This window comes from Ahaetulla prasina, chromosome 2, assembly GCF_028640845.1.
Source record: "Ahaetulla prasina isolate Xishuangbanna chromosome 2, ASM2864084v1, whole genome shotgun sequence".
NCBI lineage: Eukaryota > Metazoa > Chordata > Lepidosauria > Squamata > Colubridae > Ahaetulla > Ahaetulla prasina.
Window position 1 is genome coordinate 42,055,029 of NC_080540.1, and position 20,609 is coordinate 42,075,637.

Below are 20,609 nucleotides of genomic sequence, written 5' to 3' on the forward strand. Positions count from 1 at the left end.
GTCAGTAGTTTCGCCATCTACCTGGAAGAACCAACCTTCCAGATTTTAGTATAAGTTTGTTCCAATTTATCAAATATATGGACTTCAGTCTCTAAAATAGAGCAAGGATGGTCTTCATCACAATTCAAACTGTTCAGGCACAATTTATTTGCTGGTTCTTCATGCCTCTAGTTTAATTTCATCCCTCTAGTCTTTAATTTGGGACACTGCTCCAGGATAATACAACAGATCTATGCTTCAATGTTCAGGCTGCATTTTTTGTTTGTTTATTGTACATGCTACCCATCTTACTATCCAAGGTGACTTCCATGCATGTACTGAATATTTTCATTACAAAAAAAAAAAAAGCTTTAACACAGTCACCACCACCAACAAAAAAGCACCTGAGTGTAGAACAAGAAGCAATGGGTGGAAACTGATCAAGGAAAGAAGCAACTTAGAACTAAGGAGAAATTTCCTGACAGTTAGAACAATTAATAAGTGGAACGACTTGCCTGCAGAAGTTGTGAATGCTCCAACGCTGGAAATTTTTAAGAAAATGTTGGATAACCATCTGACTGAGATGGTGTAGGGTTTCCTGCCTGGGCAGGGGGTTGGACTAGAAGGCCTCCAAGGTCCCTTCCAACTCTGTTGTTATATTATATTAACATTAATTTGCAGAAAAACCACAGCCAAATGTCAAGCAACAGTAGGGATACATATGATTTTTAACAGACACTATAGACACCCCCTCCCAACAAAAGAAACAAGACATTAAGGTAGTTTTAAATGTTCATAATGAAAACAAGCAGATTTAGGGAAGTTCCATTATTTTTGAGGGTACATTTCAAAGGTATGCTCAAAAAGAAAGTTTATACCATTCCTATCAAAATAAAAGTTTTCTAGTATCAGTATGACAGACCATCAGTTGATAATGCATTGGAGAGGAAGCTTTAGATACATAAGCATGCTCACTTACACATATGCCAATACTTATTTAAGCTAATTCCAATTATACATGTCCAGGTTCCCTTCTTATTCTCTGCTTTCAATCCTACCATTTACACCACTCTAACTCTCTATCTCTTCAGTGATTGATCAGGACAAGTGTTTAAGCTGATACGAACTGTTTAAAGATATAGCAGATTCAGATAAGTGATAGATTTGGGCCATCCCTTCATGAATGAAACATAAGCACAAACAATTTGCAACGATCTTACGCATTAACTGAATGTTTCTTAACATCAATAAATATCTAAACATAAGAAGCATTGAATATTGAGCATTTCTTTGATACCAGGTTAAATGTATTATAGAAACCAGAGGAGCCAATATTAATGGGTAACAAAATTGTGACTGAAAAGTTTAAGAATATTTGCAAATTGTAAAAGTAATCTCTTCTAGGAAAATGTGTCATGAGGTGTATATAAATAACATTCTTAGAGATTCCTAAGCTTCAGCCTTGGATTTGGGAGTTGAGCCAAATCCTATTACTATTAGCATGAACTCTTATTGAGTTGTAAAAGATTCAGCTGGGACTACAAAGACTTCTCTGGGCCAATTTTTCCATTATCATATTTCCGCCTCTTTGAGGGGTCCTTGGAGCTTTCTGAGCTTGGTTGTTTTCTTGCAGACGTTTTATTACCCAAACTAGGTAACATCATCAGTGTTAGTCTAGTGCTGATGCTACCTACTTTGGGTAATGAAACATCTGCAAGAAAACAACTAAGCTCAGAAATCACCGATGACTCCTCATTTCAACTCTAAGCTACAAATAGTCTTCTTTTTTGGGCTTCTTTCTTTTGAATTCTGAAAAATGTTGCATCTTACTCTTGATTTTTTTTGTTTTGTTTACATTTATATCCCGCCCTTCTCCAAAGACTCAGGGCGGCTTACAGTGTATAAGGCAATAGTCTCATTCTATTTGTATATTTTTACAAAGTCAACTTATTGCCTCCCCAACAATCTGGGTCCTCATTTTACCTACCTTATAAAGGATGGAAGGCTGAGTCAACCTTGGGCCGGGCTTGAACCTGCAGTAATTGCAGGCTGCTGTGTTCTAATAACAGGCTTCTTACAGCCTGAGCTATCACGGCCCTGCTCTATATAAAAATGTCCTGCTCTATATAAAAATGTTAACTGTTCTTTGCCAGTCCTGATTTTTGTCTCAAATTGGAATCTGTTACTTGGAAGAGAATGGTCATCTTGGGTGGTATACTCATTTTTTTGTTATTGCAAACAAAAATAAGTCCAACTTTGAAAGTTTTAACTTTTTCGCCTTACAATGAAGTACCTGCTTTGAAAGATCCATGGGTGGGCATTCAATTTGAATGATCTCTTCAGTTCTCTATTAGGAAGATCAACTCTATGGAGCAATATCTAACAGTTGAATTCAAGAACATGGAGGCCATCTGCTTATTTACTTTTCAAATGACCTGTAACACTTCTGATGCTTATACAGATGTGTAAAATAGCAATTTTACAATTAATACAAATATGGCTTCTGGTTGTTGTTTTTCAACTCAAGAGAATACTGGAAAGAAATTATGTAAAGAGATTTGAGTCTTTGATAACAGAACAGAACTGAATCAAATTTAGTGAAGAGCAAAAGCTGGCAAAAGAAAAGGCAAGTTCAAAACTGACCCAGTTCTGGACAAAGACTACAGAAGGATAGCATTACAGAAAAAAAAATCCCTCAGCGCACCCATATAAAGAGGATAAAAATTCACTGGGAAATTCTTTTCTGGAATGTGTTCTCTTCTCTCTCTTCTGTTCTAGTGACAATGTGACAAAGCAAATAGTAGTAGTACTTTAATTTATTATGCACTTACAACAAGAGTAACAAAGATGATTAGGGGACTAGAGGATAAAACATATAAAGAACAGCTGCTGAAATTGGGTATGTCTGGTTTAATGAAAAGAAGGACTAGGGATGATTCCAATATCTCAGGAGCTTCCATAAAGAAAAGGAGTCAAGCTATTCTCCAAAGCACCTGAGGGCAGGACAAGAAGCTATGGATGGAAACTAATTAAGGAGAGAAGGAACTTAGAACTAAGGAGAAATTTCCTGACAGTTAAAACAATTAATCAGTGAAATAGCTTGCTTCCAGAAGTTGTGAATGCTCCAACACTGGAAATTTTTAAGAAAATGTTGGATCGCCATTTGTCTGAAATGGTATAGGGTTTCTTGCCTAAGCAGCGGGTTGGACTAGAAGCCCTCCAAGGTCCCTTCCAACTCTGATATTCTGTTCTGTTCTGTTCTGTTCTATTAAGACAGTACAGGCATATAACAAAATAATAACTGAAACAATAATGCATTACACGCAGTCCTTGACTTACAACCACAATTGAACCAGGAACTTTGATCATTAAGTAATGATAGTTGCTAAGTCCACATGACTGGGCTCAACTTTATGACTGCTTTTATGACAGCCACTAAGCAAGTGGCTTTGGTCATTAAATGAATCACAAGATCATAAGTCTGAATCCAGCTTTTCCAATGGACCTTTTTTTTTTTTTGGCTGATCATATGACTATGAGACACTGCAAGAAAAACACCCAACAAGAAAAACACAGACTTCAGAGGATAATTAGAACTGCAGAAAAAATAATTGCTACCAACCTGCCTTCCATTGAGGACCTGTATACTGCACGAATCAAGAAGAGGGCCGTGAAAATATTTACAGACCCCTCGCATCCTGGACATAAACTGTTTCAACTCCTATCCTCAAAACGACGCTATAGAGCACTGCACACCAGAACAACTAGACACAAGAACAGTTTTTTCCCGAAGGCCATCACTCTGCTAAACAAATAATTCCATCAACACTGTCAAACTATTTACTGAATCTGCACTACTATTAATCTTCTCATAGTTCCCATCACCAATCTCTTTCCATTTATGACTGTATGACTATAACTTGTTGCTGGCAATCCTTATGATTTATATTGATATATTGACCATCATTTGTGTTGTAAATGTTGTACCTTGATGAAGGTATCTTTTCTTTTATGTACACTGAGAGCATATGCACCAAGACAAATTCCTTGTGTGTCCAATCACACTTGGCCAATAAAAATTCTATTCTATTCTATTCTATTCTATTCTATTCTATTCTGCATCTGGTCATAAATGCAAGCTGGTTGCCAACCACCCAGGATGTAATCATATGTCCACAGGGTAGTATAGCAGCAATCAAATTTTCAGGGACGGGGCATTAGTAACTTTTTTTTTTAGTCCAGTCAGAAGTCGGCAACTACCTGTACAAAGAGAGTCATCTCTGAGTAAACAATTTTGGAATTTTACATTTTTCTCAGGACCTGAATCCATCTACCTCTGCACATCATTTGGACCACATTCCGAAAATCATGTCATATGTGCTTTTTCAACTTTATTTAAGCCTCTAATTCACTTACTAGTTAGCATGTGTCTGATAGTGGGAAGTTAAAGGAAGAAATTTCCTTCAACTGAGCATATGTGCTAGTGACTACATAAAGACATCCATGTCCAGGCAACAATATAATTGACGCTTGACTTCACCTAGGGTGTTTACACTATATAGTCTATATATAGAGTATGTAGGACTGCAAACTTATATTTTGATACATCCTGAAAAAAATGATTCTAATAAAAAAAAATCAAAAACCATTTATTTCCGCATCCTTATCTGATTAACATTGACTGAACTGTCTGTTTCCATAAGGATACAATACACCTAGGGATGCGGTGACTCAGTGGCTAAAACGCTGAGCTTCTCGATCAGAAAGGTTGGCAGTTTGGTGGTTCAAATCCCTAGTGCTGCATAATGGGGTGAGCTCCCATTATTTGTCACAGCTTCTACCAACCTAGCAGTTCGAAAGCATGTAAAAAATGCAAGTAGAAAAATAGGGGCCACCTTTGGTGGGAAGGTAACAGCATTCCATACTCCTTTGGCATTTATTCATGCTGGCCACATGACCACGGAGACGTCTTCAGACAGTGCTGGCTCTTCGGCTTTGTAACGGAGATGAGCACCGCCCCCTAGAGTCGGGAACGACTAGCACATATGTGTGAGGGGAACCTTTACCTTTACAACACACCTGTTCTCACCAAATATTAGAAGTTGTATAATCTCAAGAAGTTCCTTTCTAAACCACCAATGATTCTGTTTTAAAGCCAAAGACACACACACATATGAAAATAATAACTGAAACAATAATGCATTACACGCAGTCCTTGACTTACAACCACAATTGAACCAGGAACTTTGATCATTAAGTAATGGTAGTTGCTAAGTCCACATGACTGGGCTCAACTTTATGACTGCTTTTACGACAGCCACTAAGCAAGTGGCTTTGGTCATTAAATGAATCACAAGATCATAAGTCTGAATCCAGCTTTTCCAATGGACCTTTTTTTTTTTTTGGCTGATCATATGATTATGAGACACTGTAAGAAAAACACCCAACCAGAAAACCACAGACTTCAGAGGATAATTAGAACTGCAGAAAAAATAATTGCTACCAACCTGCCTTCCATTGAGGACCTGTATACTGCACGAATCAAGAAGAGGGCCATGAAAATATTTACAGACCCCTCGCATCCTGGACATAAACTGTTTCAACTCCTACCCTCAAAACGACGCTATAGAGCACTGCACACCAGAACAACTAGACACAAGAACAGTTTTTTCCCGAAGGCCATCACTCTACTAAACAAATAATTCCATCAACACTGTCAAACTATTTACTGAATCTGCACTACTATTAATCTTCTCATAGTTCCCATCACCAATCTCTTTCCATTTATGACTGTATGACTATAACTTGTTGCTGGCAATCCTTATGATTTATATTGATATATTGACCATCAATTGTGTTGTAAATGTTGTACCTTGATGAACGTATCTTTTCTTTTATGTACACTGAGAGCATATGCACCAAGACAAATTCCTTGTGTGTCCAATCACACTTGGCCAATAAAAATTCTATTCTATTCTATTCTGCATCTGGTCATAAATGCAAGCTGGTTGCCAACCACCCAAGATGTAATCATATGTCCACTGGTGGTGCAGCAATCAAATTTTCAGGGACGGGTCATTAGTAACTTTTTTTTTTAGTCAAGTCAGAAGTGGGCAACTACCTGTACAAAGAGAGTCATCTCTGAGTAAACAATTTTGGAATTTTACATTTTTCTCAGGACCTGAATCCATCTACCTCTGCACATCACTTGGACCACATTCCAAAAATCATGTCATATGTGCTTTTTCAACTTTATTTAAGCCTCTAATTCACTTACTAGTTAGCATGTGTCTGATAGTGGGAAGTTAAAGGAAGAAATTTCCTTCAACTGAGCATATGTGCTAGTGACTACATAAAGACATCCATGTCCAGGCAACAATATAATTGACGCTTGACTTCACCTAGGGTGTTTACACTATATAATCTATATATAGAGTATGTAGGACTGCAAACTTATATTTTGACACATTCTGAAAAAAATGATTCTAATAAAAAAAAATAAAAACCATTTATTTCCGCATCCTTAACTGATTAACATTGACTGAACTGTCTATTTCCATAAGGATACAATACACCTAGGGATGCGGTGACTCAGTGGCTAAAACGCTGAGCTTCTCGATCAGAAAGGTCAGCAGTTTGGTGGTTCGAATCCCTAGTGCTGCATAATGGGGTGAACTCCCATTATTTGTCACAGCTTCTGCCAACCTAGCAGTTCGAAAGCATGTAAAAAATGCAAGTAGAAAAATAGGGGCCACCTTTGGTGGGAAGGTAACAGCATTCCATGCTCCTTTGGCATTTATTCATGCTGGCCACATGACCACGGAGACGTCTTCAGACAGTGCTGGCTCTTCGGCTTTGTAACGGAGATGAGCACCGCCCCCTAGAGTCGGGAACAACTAGCACATAGGTGTGAGGGGAACCTTTACCTTTACAACACACCTGTTCTCACCAAATATTAGAAGTTGTATAATCTCAAGAAGTTCCTTTCTAAACCACCAATGATTCTGTTTTAAAGCCAAAGACACACACACATATGAAAATATACACTGTCACAGAAGTTACATGGAAATTGTATAGAACCTGAACATCTGATAAAGGAGAATATTTGTAGTTCAGGGTTGAAATGATGACTCCCTGGTGCTCTCTGAGCCTGGCTGTTTCCTTGTAGACATTACATTAGCCAAACTAGGCAACAAATTAAGTAACAGTGCACTTATGATGTTACTTAGTTTGGGTAATGAAACATCTGCAAGAAAACAGCCAAGTTCAGAGAGCACCAAGGAATGTTCATATCGACATCTGATTTTATCATCTATTTTAAAAAGAATTAATTTGAAAGGATCTTATGGAATGATATGACCCAAAAATATGAAACTGTTCCTGAATAAAAATGACAATTCTACTTTTTTTCTTTTCCAAGTATTTACCTTTTGATCACTGATCTTCAAACTAGGTAGAATAACCACAAATGGGATAAGAAACAGAGGAAGAGCATGAGATATTTTGAAACAATTTATTACTCAGGAAACAAGAATAATTTGTAGAAGGATGGAGAAAAGAATTAGGGAGTATAAAATAAATTTCTCGTGTCACTGCATTTAGCACTCACTGCACGCTTACTTGATGGAAACTCAACAAGTCAACAACATTAGTTCAGGCCAACAACTTAAGTAGTGGCAAACTTGATGAATGGCATTGAGACAGAAAGCAGAATCAATCCCAATTAATAATTTTAATTTTAATAATTTTAATTGGGATGGAATTTTTTCGTGTCAAGGGTTCTGAAAGGTGTTGCATTTTTTTTTAAAAAAAGGAAGATGTGGAACACAAACCTAAGGCCTCCTCATCACTTGTTTTAGAGGACGTGGAAAGTATAAATCCGAAGGCAGAATATGTATCTTTCAAAGCAGAGATCCGAGGCACCTCTTTCATTCAAGAGTGTCCCACAGGTGAATTGGTCAATCAAACCAACCAACCAACCAACCAACCAACCAGAATCGCTAAAAATGGGTTTACCTGGTAAAGGTCCCTTACTCCACACCACGTGCTCAGGGTTTGGTGGCAGCCCCTCACTCTTTGCGTGTACCATCTCCGGAGCGCCGAGATGGTCAAGTTCCAGACGAAACGGCTACCGCTAAAAAGGAAATCTTCCACTCCACACATGAAAACTGAAGTCATGGTCTCCGATCGGCTGCTTCGGAGCCTCAGTCCAACAAGCCACGCTGCTTCCTGCCTCGAGTCTCTCAGATATATATATATTTTCCAGATTTGACCAAAAAAAAAAAAAAAGCTCCAAACTTCTCCAAAGGCAGGCAGGCGCCTTTTATACCGGGAAAGGTGGCTGATGGGGGTGGTGAGGTTTAAGCCATCCAGACACAAACTCGCCTTTCTCCCTCTGTTTCCTGGGCAGACTGGCGTGGCTTCAAGTCCGGCCAACGGCTGCGGTGGCTCCTCCTGACTAGGAGCGCACAGAGCAGCCTTGTGCCCTTCGGAACAGCTTAGAGAAGATAAATCTCCCTTTAAGCTTCTGGAGCTACTAGGATGGGCTCTAATTACACGTTTAACCCATTTCTGGAGTGCCCGCCTCTCCCCGGTCCCTCATCTGAACGCTGAACACTCTGGGGCGTGCGTACGAGTGCGTGTGCAAGACAGCCACCAAACAATCCCTTTCAAGTAATTCAATGCTCTTCCCTCTGGTGCCATCCGTGGGGGAAAGTCATTCCGCGTTTGGGACCCCCACTTAAAACTGCATCTCAGCACCTCTTTTCTTTTTCTTTTTCTTTTGTCACAACAGTATATATATGCATAAGCATGAAACAACTATACAACATATAAGCGTATATATAATGAAAGGAAACAATTTCGCCGTCCAGTCTTCCCCCTCCCCATCTGTTGCATGCAAACAACTTCGAAACCGTTTGATTAAAAGAAAAAAAAATCCTTTCCCTCCCTTCCCGTCAGCCGATTTTAATTCTTAAAAAAAAAAAAAGCCATTGAGCCCATCCCAATCAAAACAAGGTGACAATTTCTGAACGCCCACGAGCCCCTATAAAGCTCACTCGGAACATTATATTCCTGACTAAAAGGGAATTAACTCCTATTCTCTCCCCCCACTCCATTGAAACGAAGGATAATCCTATTAATGCAGCGCATGCAGCGCGAGGAAAAAAACAAAAGCTGAGCCTTCCTCCGTGCAGACTGAGGTAAATAAACACTTTGGGAAATGGCAGCCCCAAGAGGATCGCAGGATTCCCTCTGTAGTTGGTATAAAATTAAGCTGCGCAGCGGAGCCCTTTGGAGAGTTCAATCCTCAGCGCCAGAAAACGTCTTTCATTGCACAGACAATTCCTTTCACAAGGATCTGATGGGGAATAGTTTGTTTGATGCTGGCAGAGTTGAAGGAAAATGTTTTTGTTAAAAGAACTTTCAGAATCGAGATTTTTCTCCCCAGCTACTTCTTCACTAGGAGTCAGCTAAGGTAAGAATAGATAGAATAGAATAGAATAGAATAGAATAGAATAGAATAGAATAGAATAGAATAGAATAGAATAGAATAGAATAGAATAATAACAGAGTTGGAAGGGACCTTGGAGGTCTTCTAGTCCAACCCCCAGCTTAGGCAGGAAACCCTCCACCACTTCAGACAAATGGTTATCCAATAAAAACTTCCAATATTTTGCCTTTTATTATTCATGAAGTTCGGAAGCTGTTGTTGCCTTAAGAGGGAGGAGGAATAGGAATCTGGACACAGCAAGGCAACTTTTCAGGAGGAATCAAAAATAAAAGAATTGGCTGAAGAATACCAATTGTCATAAAGACGGTTAGTATCACAAACTTAATTAATGGATACTGCAAAGCCCCATGCTGTTTTTTCTGGCATTTTGTCAAATTCCATGTGAATGCTAGCTTTAGATGTTCATTTGCTTGCACAACAGTGCTACTTATTTGCTTACAACAACATGCCTCAAACAAAAAAGAACACATTTTGATTCAAGACCAGAGAACCTTATTTAATGGTTAAAATACATCAATTAAAACATTCCAGACCATCATTCCAGACACTCTTCTAACTAAGCTAAACCAGCTACAGGTACCTGAACACACTTGTTAGTGGATCATAAGCTTCCTAACAAACAGGAAGCAGCAGGTGTAGCTAAGCAGAATCACATCAGAAACCTGTACAATTAGCACAGGGCCCCCACAAGGCTGTGTGCTCTCCCCACTTCTCTCTGTATACCAATGACTGCATCTCTAATGTAGGAATTTAGCACCCCCCCCTCCTAGAAGAATGAAATATTTTAGAAAATATTTAAAAAGGCAGAATATATTTCCCTGGATGAGAAATGGAGGAACATGTTTTAAAGACAAAGCAACTCCCCCCCCACCTTTGTCAATGGGCCATTAAGGCCTGAGCCAGTCCATTGTCTACATGACAAAGATAGGATTAGCCCCTACCCATCTAGAACAGAAACTCACCACATGGCAAGCTTGAGAGACAACCTACAAGGCTAGCTAAGACTCCCACCCCCTGGGAGTCTGACAGCCAATCAGGATACTCTTCCTGTGCCCCAGAAAGTTCAAAGCTCAGAAAAAGCATAAAACCAGGGAGCACACAGGATCTCAGCCCTTTTCTGTTCAGGATCTCAAGCCATGTGATCCTGACCACCATTAAACCATCTTTCCAAGCAGCCTCCATGTTTCCAGTGTCTTTGTCCCCACTTGGAACTGAACCCAGATGGATATTTCTTCCAACACTAACAATCCATTTGTTAAATTACTGAAATTCACAACAGTGATCGGTCTCATTTGAGACAATGATGAATCCACATACAGACAGGAGGTTGAACAGCTAGCCTCATGGTGCGACTGGAACAATCTGGAACTGAACACACTCAAAAGCATAAAAATGGTGGTAGACTTTAGGAGAAACCCTTCCATACTTCCACCTCTTACAATACTAAACAACACAGTATCAACAATAGAGATCTTCAAATTTCTAGGTCCTACCATATCGCAAGATATGCCCAAGGAGCTGCTGATACAGTTCTACAAAGGAATTATTGAGTCTGTAATCTGCACCTCTATAACTGTCTGGTTTGGTTCTGCAACCCAACAAGACAGAGACAGACTTCAGAGGATAATTAGAACTGCAGAAAAAACAACCTGCCTTCCATTGAGGACCTGTATACTGCATGAATCAAGAAGAGGGCTGTGAAAATATTTACAGATCCCTCACATCCTGGACATAAACTATTTCAACTCCTACCCTCAAAATGACTCCATAGAGCACTGCACATCAGAACTACTAGACACAAGAACAGGTTTTCCCCGAACACCATCACTGTGCTAAACAAATAATTCCCTCAACACTGTCAAACTAGTTACTAAGTCTGCACTACTATTAATCTCATCGTTCCCATCACCCATCTCCTTCCACTTATGACTGTAACTTTGTTGCTTATATCCTTATGATTTATATTGATATTATTTCCTGATTGCTTATTTGTACCCTATGACTATCATTAAGTGTTGTACCTTAGAATTGTTGATGAACGTATTTTTTCTTTTATGTACACTGAGAACATATGCACCAAGACAAATTCCTTGTGTGTCCAGTCACACTTGGCCAATAAAAAATTCTATTCTATTAATCTATGACTCACTCATCAAGGTTATTCAACTGGAATCCTCACATTTCGTAAAGGAGAAACTTGTAGAGTATTGTATAAATACAGTACGACCATTTGGTTCAAATGTGGTACCTTCAACATATATCAAATTCCCACTCCCACTGGGATAATGAGTGTGGGAGCTGGGTATGTTTGGAGAACAGCAGATATGAAAGACTGCAATAAGGCAGGATCCATTTTTAAAGAATGAAGATAAAAGATGAATTTTTAAGGGGAACTCTTAATTCAAAGTCATATTTTTAAAAATAGTTTGTGAATGTAAGTATCTAAGACTTAGTCATGTGACTTGTGCCCAGAGCTATTTGCAACAGTGAGCAGAGAAAGGAAAAGTATATGAGGCTAGATCTGAACAGTCAGGATAGTAATATTTTAATTAAGTAACATGAATAATGAACGTAAGCACTGACCAATCATATGCTTTCTTCAAGTTCAGAAGAAAGTTAGTACATTCCCACGCTTCTGTTTTCATTTCTCCCCTTCAAAATGAATATATATTGTTTGAGTTTTTATATGTAGCTTTCTCTCTCTTTTTGTAAGTTCTCGCAGACATATTCAAGTCACTTTCTCATCAAGTAGGGCACTTCAAAGAAGAAAAAGGAAGCATTAAAAAGATAATCCTATCAATTCCAAAAATTTTCTGAAGTTTCATTTCATATAGAGTTAATATGTAAGTCTTAAATACCAAGAATTCTGGTTTCTTTTAATTTACTTCCTAACTTCAGAATTTTCAAATAATTAGAAACTATTGCAGAGTAGATTATCACAAGGATGGAAATTGTTTTGTTGAATTTTGGCACCACGTTAATGGGAGTTGGGGACTTCTAGGGCCCAGGTAGATATTATAATAATAATCTCACAGCAGTTCAGTTAAAGAATAACTCTATATACCTACTCAGAAAACAGTTCACTAAAGCTTACTCCAAGATAAATAAACATTTTCATAAACTTAAAGACTTTTTTAAATCATTTGGTCAGCTTTGTATAACAGCTGGAAAGTAAGGTGTCTCTGCAAATAGATGCAGGCATGAGAAAGAACAACATGATTCCTCATCAACCAAGCTAGCTCACTGCAACCTAGTATGGAAAGCAACTTTATTTTGAATATACGCATTTCCATCACTGCCATGTGATAGAAATCGATACAAAGTCCAGAACAATTAAAGTAGAAAGGAGTTCAAGAAAAGAAAAATAAAACATAAATAGTGTCAAGCAACGTATAAGTCTATCTTTGGGTCTACCTTGTGGCATTCACATCTCACTGTTATTCATCTGCATAATTGGTTGCACGACAGTTGCCCCAGTACCTGGATGAAAATGTCTATCTTGATCCATTCCAGTCCGGTTTCCGGCCTGGTCACAGCACGGAAACAGCCTTGGTCGCATTGGTTGATGATCTCTTGAGGGCTCGGGACAGAGGTTATTCCTCTGTCTTGGTCCTATTAGATCTCTCAGCGGCTTTTGATACCATCGATCATGGTATCCTGCTGCGCCGGCTCGGGGGACTTGGAGTGAGGGGCACTGTTCATCGGTGGTTCTCCTCCTACCTCTCCGACCGGCCGCAGACGGTGTTGACGGGGGGACAGAGATCGACCCCAAGGCGCCTCTTATGTGGGGTGCCTCAGGGGTCGGTTCTCTCGCCTCTTCTGTTCAACATCTATATGAAGCCGCTGGGTGAGATCATCCGTGGTTTTGGGGTGAGTTGTCATCTATCGCTGATGATACCCAGCTCTATATTTCCACCCCTAACCACCCCAACGAGGCTGTTGAAATGATGTCCCAGTGCCTGGAGGCCGTACGGGTTTGGATGGGGAGGAACAGACTCAGACTTAATCCCACCAAGACCGAGTGGCTGTGGATGCCGGCGGCCCGGTACAGTCAACTAATTCCATCACTGACCATTGGGGGCGAACTATTGGCCCCCACGGAAAGGGCTCGTAATCTGGGCGTCCTCCTGGATGCACGGCTGTCTTTTGAAGATCATATGATAGCCGTCACCAGGGGAGCTTTTCATCAGGTTCGCCTGATACGCCAGTTACGCCTTTCTGGATCGGGCTGCCTTATGCACGGTTGCTCATGCCCTGGTTACATCCCGCCTGGACTACTGTAATGCTCTCTACATGGGGCTCCCCTTGAAGGGTACCCGGAGACTCCAACTGGTCCAGAATGCGGCTGCGCGGGTGATAGAGGGAGCACCTTTTGGCTCCCATGTGACACCCCTCCTGCGTAATCTGCACTGGCTCCCAGTGGTCTTCCGGGTTCACTTCAAGGTACTTGTTATCACCTTTAAAACGCTCCATGGCCTAGGACCGGGATATTTACGGGACCGCCTACTGCCACCATTAGCCTCTCACCGACCAGTGCGCTCTCACAGAGAAGGCCTCCTCCGGATACCGTCAGCTAAACAATGTCGGCTGGCGACCTCTAGGGAGGGCCTTCTCTGTGGGCCCCTACCCTCTGGAACGAGCTTCCTCTGGGGCTTCGTCAACTCCCCGATCTCAAGTCCTTCCGCCGTGAGCTGAAGACGCTGCTGTTTCGAAGAGCAGGACTAGCTTGAACGTAGTTTTAAACTTGGGATTTTAAAAAAAAAGGGTTTAAATGAGGTTTTAAATTTGTATTTAAAAGTTAGAGCATCAATTGAATTTAACTGTCTATTCTTTTAGCTTTTTATGTATTATATGTTTTCTGTTGTTTTTGACTGTGAACCGCCCTGAGTCCTTCGGGAGATGGGCGGTATACAAATATAATAATAATAATAATCTCACAGCAGTTCAGTTAAAGAATAACTCTATATACCTACTCAGAAAACAGTTCACTAAAGCTTACTCCAAGATAAATAAACATTTTCATAAACTTAAAGACTTTTTAAAATCATTTGGTCAGCTTTGTATAACAGCTGGAAAGTAAGGTGTCTCTGCAAATAGATGCAGGCATGAGAAAGAACAACATGATTCCTCATCAACCAAGCTAGCTCACTGCAACCTAGTATGGAAAGCAACTTTATTTTGAATATACGCATTTCCATCACTGCCATGTGATAGAAATTGATACAAAGTCCAGAAAAATTAAAGTAGAAAGGAGTTCAAGATAAGAAAAAAAACACATAAATAGGGTCAAGCAACGTATAAGTCTATATTTGGGTCTACCTTGCGGCATTCACCTCACTGTTATTCATCTGCATAATTGGTTGCACGACAGTTGCCCCAGTACCTGGATGAAAATGTCTATCTTGATCCATTCCAGTCCGGTTTCCGCCTGGTCACAGCACGGAAACAGCCTTGGTCGCATTGGTTGATGATCTCTTGAGGGCTCGGGACAGAGGTTGTTCCTCTGTCTTGGTCCTATTAGATCTCTCTGCGGCTTTTGATACCATCGATCATGGTATCCTGCTGCGCCGCTCGGGGACTTGGAGTGAGGGGCACTGTTCATCGGTGGTTCTCCTCCTACCTCTCCGACCGTCGCAGACGGTGTTGACGGGGACAGAGATCGACCCCAAGGCGCCTCTTATGTGGGGTGCCTCAGGGTCGGTTCTCTCGCCTCTTCTGTTCAACATCTATATGAAGCCGCTGGGTGAGATCATCCGTGGTTTTGGGGTGAGTTGTCATCTATCGCTGATGATACCCAGCTCTATATTTCCACCTAACCACCCCAACGAGGCTGTTGAAATGATGTCCCAGTGCCTGGAGGCCGTACGGGTTTGGATGGGGAGGAACAGACTCAGACTTAATCCCACCAAGACCGAGTGGCTGTGGATGCCGGCGGCCCGGTACAGTCAACTAATTCCATCACTGGCCCTTGGGGGCGGACTATTGGCCCCCACGGAAAGGGCTCGTAATCTGGGCGTCCTCCTGGATGCACGGCTGTCTTTTGAAGATCATATGATAGCCGTCACCAGGGGAGCTTTTCATCAGGTTCGCCTGATACGCCAGTTACGTTCCTTTCTGGATCGGGCTGCCTTATGCACGGTTGCTCATGCCCTGGTTACATCCCGCCTGGACTACTGTAATGCTCTCTACATGGGGCTCCCCTTGAAGGGTACCCGGAGACTCCAACTGGTCCAGAATGCGGCTGCGCGGGTGATAGAGTGAGCACCTTTTGGCTCCCATGTGACACCCCTACTGCGTAATCTGCACTGGCTCCCAGTGGTCTTCCGGGTTCACTTCAAGGTACTTGTTATCACCTTTAAAACGCTCCATGGCCTAGGACCGGGATATTTACGGGACCGCCTACTGCCACCATTAGCCTCTCACCGACCAGTGCGCTCTCACAGAGAGGGCCTCCTCCGGATACCGTCAGCTAAACAATGTCGGGTGGCGGCCTCTAGGGGGGGGGCCTTCTCTGTGGGGCCCTACCTCTGGAACGAGCTTCCTCTGGGGCTTCGTCAACTCCCGATCTCAAGTCCTTCCGCCGTGAGCTGAAGACGCTGCTGTTTCGAAGAGCAGGACTAGCTTGAACGTAGTTTTAAACTTGGGATTTTAAAAAAAAGGGTTTAAATGAGGTTTTAAATTTGTATTTAAAAGTTAGAGCATCAATTGAATTTAACTGTCTATTCTTTTAGCTTTTTATGTATTATATGTTTTTCTGTTGTTTTTGACTGTGAACCGCCCTGAGTCCTTCGGGAGATGGGCGGTATACAAATATAATAAATAATAATAATAATAATAATAATAATAATCTTATCCTTTGTCCTATTGGGGAAAGGAGGCAAAATGGGCACTATGCATTTTCTATGTTTCTCACCCACCCACACAAATCCCTCATACTTATAGGTAAATTCACTAATATTGGACATCCTAAAAGAAGGCAGAACCAAATCACTTCTGAATGGTCCATATGAGTCATCAAAAATTGCAATTGCAACTCAAAAATAACTTGACATTCTGGTTAGCAATGAATCTACTTGTAGATATTTTGGGCATACTTTAGAAAAGATTCTGTGCTTTGATGGAGGTCACTGTCCTTTTTTTATAGAAAAATCTTAAAAAGGAATACTGACTCATCTTATGAGATGGGCATCTTAAATGAAGCAGCAGAGAAAGAGCTAGGATGCCGAAAAGATAGAAAAAGGCTTACTATAATTATGTCAGTCTTCTGTGGGGAAGGTGGGAGAAGATAAATGGGAGGTATACATCACTTTGAAAAGACCAGAAAAAAATGGCTGTTCCATATTTTCTGAACTTCTGATACTAGTTCAACAGACTGCATTTAAGAAAATAACTAGCTTTATTTTGTTAAATGTCATAATTAGAAACAAAATGATATAAATATAGACAATGTAGTGAAGAAAATTTGAATTGGAGGAGAAAAAAAGAAATATCTTTTAACTAAAGTTTGCTAATGATTTGATCCAACCAATCTGAGCGCCTCATTATGTTCTCGAATTCTTCAGTCCACTGTACCCTCCAACACATCGGGTAAACACCAGTTGAGAAAAGACTGTTTATACATTTTTTAATCACCGTGCAGCATTTGGTTGATTTTCTTGTCATTAGTTTGCTTTATAAATTGTACATATTCTGTACTCATTTGAACAATAATGGGAACGATACGCTATACCTTTTTCTTTTTTTGCAAATTAAACCAGCAGAGATGAAAACATTTCTGAAATGTGGAAAGTAGGACAGTGTACATGCATCAAAAGTGACTTAGAAGATATATTTCAAATCTTCCGTGGGTACTGCTAATTAAAGCAGCTAGGTCTTTTTTCAGGCTTCCATCTCTGTGTATATGAGATCTAAAGGACCTGGTCCAAATCTTTATAAAAGTGCGCACAACCTGGGCATATTTGGTATGTTCTAATCTTCGTCAACTATCGCTCATAACAATAGTCCCAGAGTCCCTGGTTAATTCTCTGCTTCCTTTAAGTTGTCTAATAAGGAAAGCCACCTCATTTTTTCTTTCTCACCCTTTGTTCATATCCCATGATTTGCTGAAAATATTAAAATTGCAATGTTTATAAACAAAGGGACTTTTTTTGCTCATGATAAGTTAAAGAGAACAGAAAGTTCTATTTAATTTATAAGCTAATTTGTGTGGGGGATAAACCAGGAATTCAATATGCTCAGTGATCCCTTGACATGAACTGTGAAGAAAATAGACGTATTCTAGTTATTTCATTTGAGTTGTTCATCCATCTTTCTCACATTTGTGACTCTGGGTGGCTCATGCATAGACAACCAAGCAATAAAATCAGGAGTGAAATGTTACCGGTTCACTGCGGTTTGGATGAACCGGTATAGTGATAAAAACTACTGGTTTGAGCGAACTGATAGTAAAAAAAATGCTTTAAAAAGGTAAAAAAAAAAGGTTCCGACAATTGTGCACCATAGTTGTGCTGCACAATCATTGGAACTGTTTTTTTTTTTTAGCTACCTATTTGACGGAACCGGTAGTAAAAAAAAAATGCTTTAAAAAAGAAAAAAAAATTCCGAGGATTGCACAGCACAGCTGATTGTCAATTGTCAATCAGCTGTGCCACACAATCATGGGAACCTTTTTTTTACTTCTTTAAAGCATTTTTTACTACCTATTCGCCGGAGCTGGTAGTAAAAAAATGTTTCAAAAAAGTAAAAAAAAAGTTGGCCATGCCCACCCAGTCACATGACTCCCCCACCAAGCCACGCCCACCAAGCCATGCCTACAGAACTGGTAGCAATAAATTTTACATTTCACCACTGAATAAAATCCATAAACAAAATATCCTTGATAAAAATAAATTCTGGAGTTGTACACATTCTGGAGAGAAAGAAGTTCCTTGAGGATGGGCTCCAGCATGAACCTGCAAGCTCAGAAGATTATAAGCCTATAGTCCCAGTGACTGCCTCAGATTGGATCCTGCAAAATGCTTTATAGGTTATAAATTTGAGTCAGGTTGCATAATGGCTCAACTTACAACTGCAAGAACCTACAAACAAAAGTTCTGGGCTCAATTGTACTTGTGTCAAGGATGACTTGTATACCAAAGTAGCTCTCAAGAACCTGCATAGTTTTTCTCAAAGTTGCTTCAGATCAGATCCTTAAGGTTTCCCATCATGTAGTCCTCAATTTCCATAAAAATATTTGCATTCCCATTGTTGGTGGGTGTTCCCTTTTTTGTAACAGTCGTTGAATAAATTATTGGATATTTCTTCTCAGTGTTGTGAATTTTCCATGTCAGAACAATTTCACTCGTCTGATTACATTGGATTAAAATATAAAATGTCACATAATGAAACCATATAAGGCAGAGGTCTTAAAACTTGGCAGCTTTAAGACTTGTGGACTTAAACTCCCAGAATTCTGCAGCCAGCATGGCTGAAGATCCACATGTCTTAAAGCTGCCAAATTTGAAGACCTCTGATATAAGGTGAACATTTAATGAAATCAACAGTACCAATAACCTACACAAAAATGTAATATATAGAACAGAACAGAATAGAATTTTTTATTGGCCAAGTGTGATTGGACACACAAGTAATTTATCTTGTATTTCTACTTTAACCCTGTAGTTTTTCTTTCTAGTTCCACTTAGTTCTTAAATGTAAAATCCATGAGAAAAAAAGAACGGCCCACAAAAGGCGAAACTTTATTCCCAAGTATCATGTGTAAGGCCGCCTTTCTAAGCTGGATCATTTGAAGCAATGTGATCCTTTGGTTTCTGTATCATAACAACTATTGGTAGGCAAGAGCAGTCTGTCGCGGATGTTTAGGAACAGTGCTATAATAGTTCAGGTTGCAAAGAAAACTTAATCCTCATTATCTGAAGGGCGTATATGCTTGTGTTTGTGAAAACTTCCATTGATTGGTTAATTATCCATGCCTGTAAAATCTGGAACCCTGATGCAGTCTGATGATTTTTTTTAACGATCTGAAAGTTCAGTGGAATAAACATTGTTTTCAGAAATTAAGATTTTTGTTTGCAGCTAGAATGTGCCAATATAAATAAACTCACCTCCGTGTAGGAAGCTCAAGGGCTTCCTTGAAGGGCAATCCACAATTACAGTACTTCTAAACCCCAACAAGATTAAGTACTTTCTTGAAATATTGTGATATCCAACCTAGTTCTCTCTAGACGCTGAACATAACTTCCAGAATTCCAAGTCATTTTGGCTCTTTGTTCCAAACATATAACATATTTTGTTGACCATAGCACGATGAGTATCCAGGTGTGCCCTTGCTTAAGTTCCCACTAGGGAAAAGTGAATGTCATTTGCCTTTCTGCAGTGAGCACAGCAAGCATCTAACAATGTTATTGTCTACTTAAGCACAACAGAATATAATTGAAGTATCAGTGGCAATGAAAGTAAAGGTGAATAATTATTTAAAAGACCTAAAATGAGCAAGATGTACAGCTGTATTCTGAAAAAAGCTGGAAGAGTGGAGAGGAATCCACTCTTCAGCGTGGTTGTTTTCTTGCAGACTTTTCATTAACCAACATTAACATCATTAGTGCTAGTCACCCCGTGCTACAAATATTCTCCTTTACTGGTACTTGTTATATACAGTAGTTAATCCTATAACAATACTTGATGTTTCACAGTGCAATGATTCTAATATAATTCTGGAACAGTAACATACCAACTCAAAACTGTAGGACCTGTAGTTCCTGTCAGGATCCAGTAATCAATGAGATTTTTTTTCAAGCCATTTTCCATTGCTGTCCCCTACAGAAGGAATATCTTGATGGAATTACCATTGTTTTGGAATCATAGCCTTCAAACATATACTAAAAAGTTCTTTAGCTTCTCTCTGTCTTTATCTATTCAGGTTAATAATATTTGAGTGGCCATCTATTTTAGAGACCAATAATCTGAAATACAGATTTACTGGACAACTAGGAAAAGGCAAAATAAACAAAAAAGTATTGATTAAATTGAATTAATCAGACAACAAAATAAACTATCTAAAAAACTTCCAACACCCATTAGCAAATGTGGGGTTCAATTAACTAATCAAAGCTAGTCT

At 39.8% G+C, this 20,609-nt stretch overlaps 1 protein-coding gene across 5 annotated transcripts in view; it reads right to left on the reverse strand.

Moving 5' to 3' along the window:
• Positions 1–20,609, reverse strand: part of FRMD4B (FERM domain containing 4B) — a 313,746-nt gene that overhangs the window by 195,365 nt on the left and 97,772 nt on the right. For 2 of the 5 annotated variants that reach the window (XM_058170350.1, XM_058170349.1), the window contains exon 1: positions 7,996–8,182. The exons of 1 other annotated variant lie outside the window; for it this stretch is intronic. In XM_058170350.1, coding sequence (XP_058026333.1) covers positions 7,996–8,157 — 162 coding nt within the window. In that variant the 5' untranslated portion in view covers positions 8,158–8,182. Of the gene's footprint in view, positions 1–7,995; positions 8,198–20,609 lie in introns of those variants that run through there. 2 more of the 5 variants (XR_009153579.1, XM_058170352.1) reach the window with 2 other exon arrangements.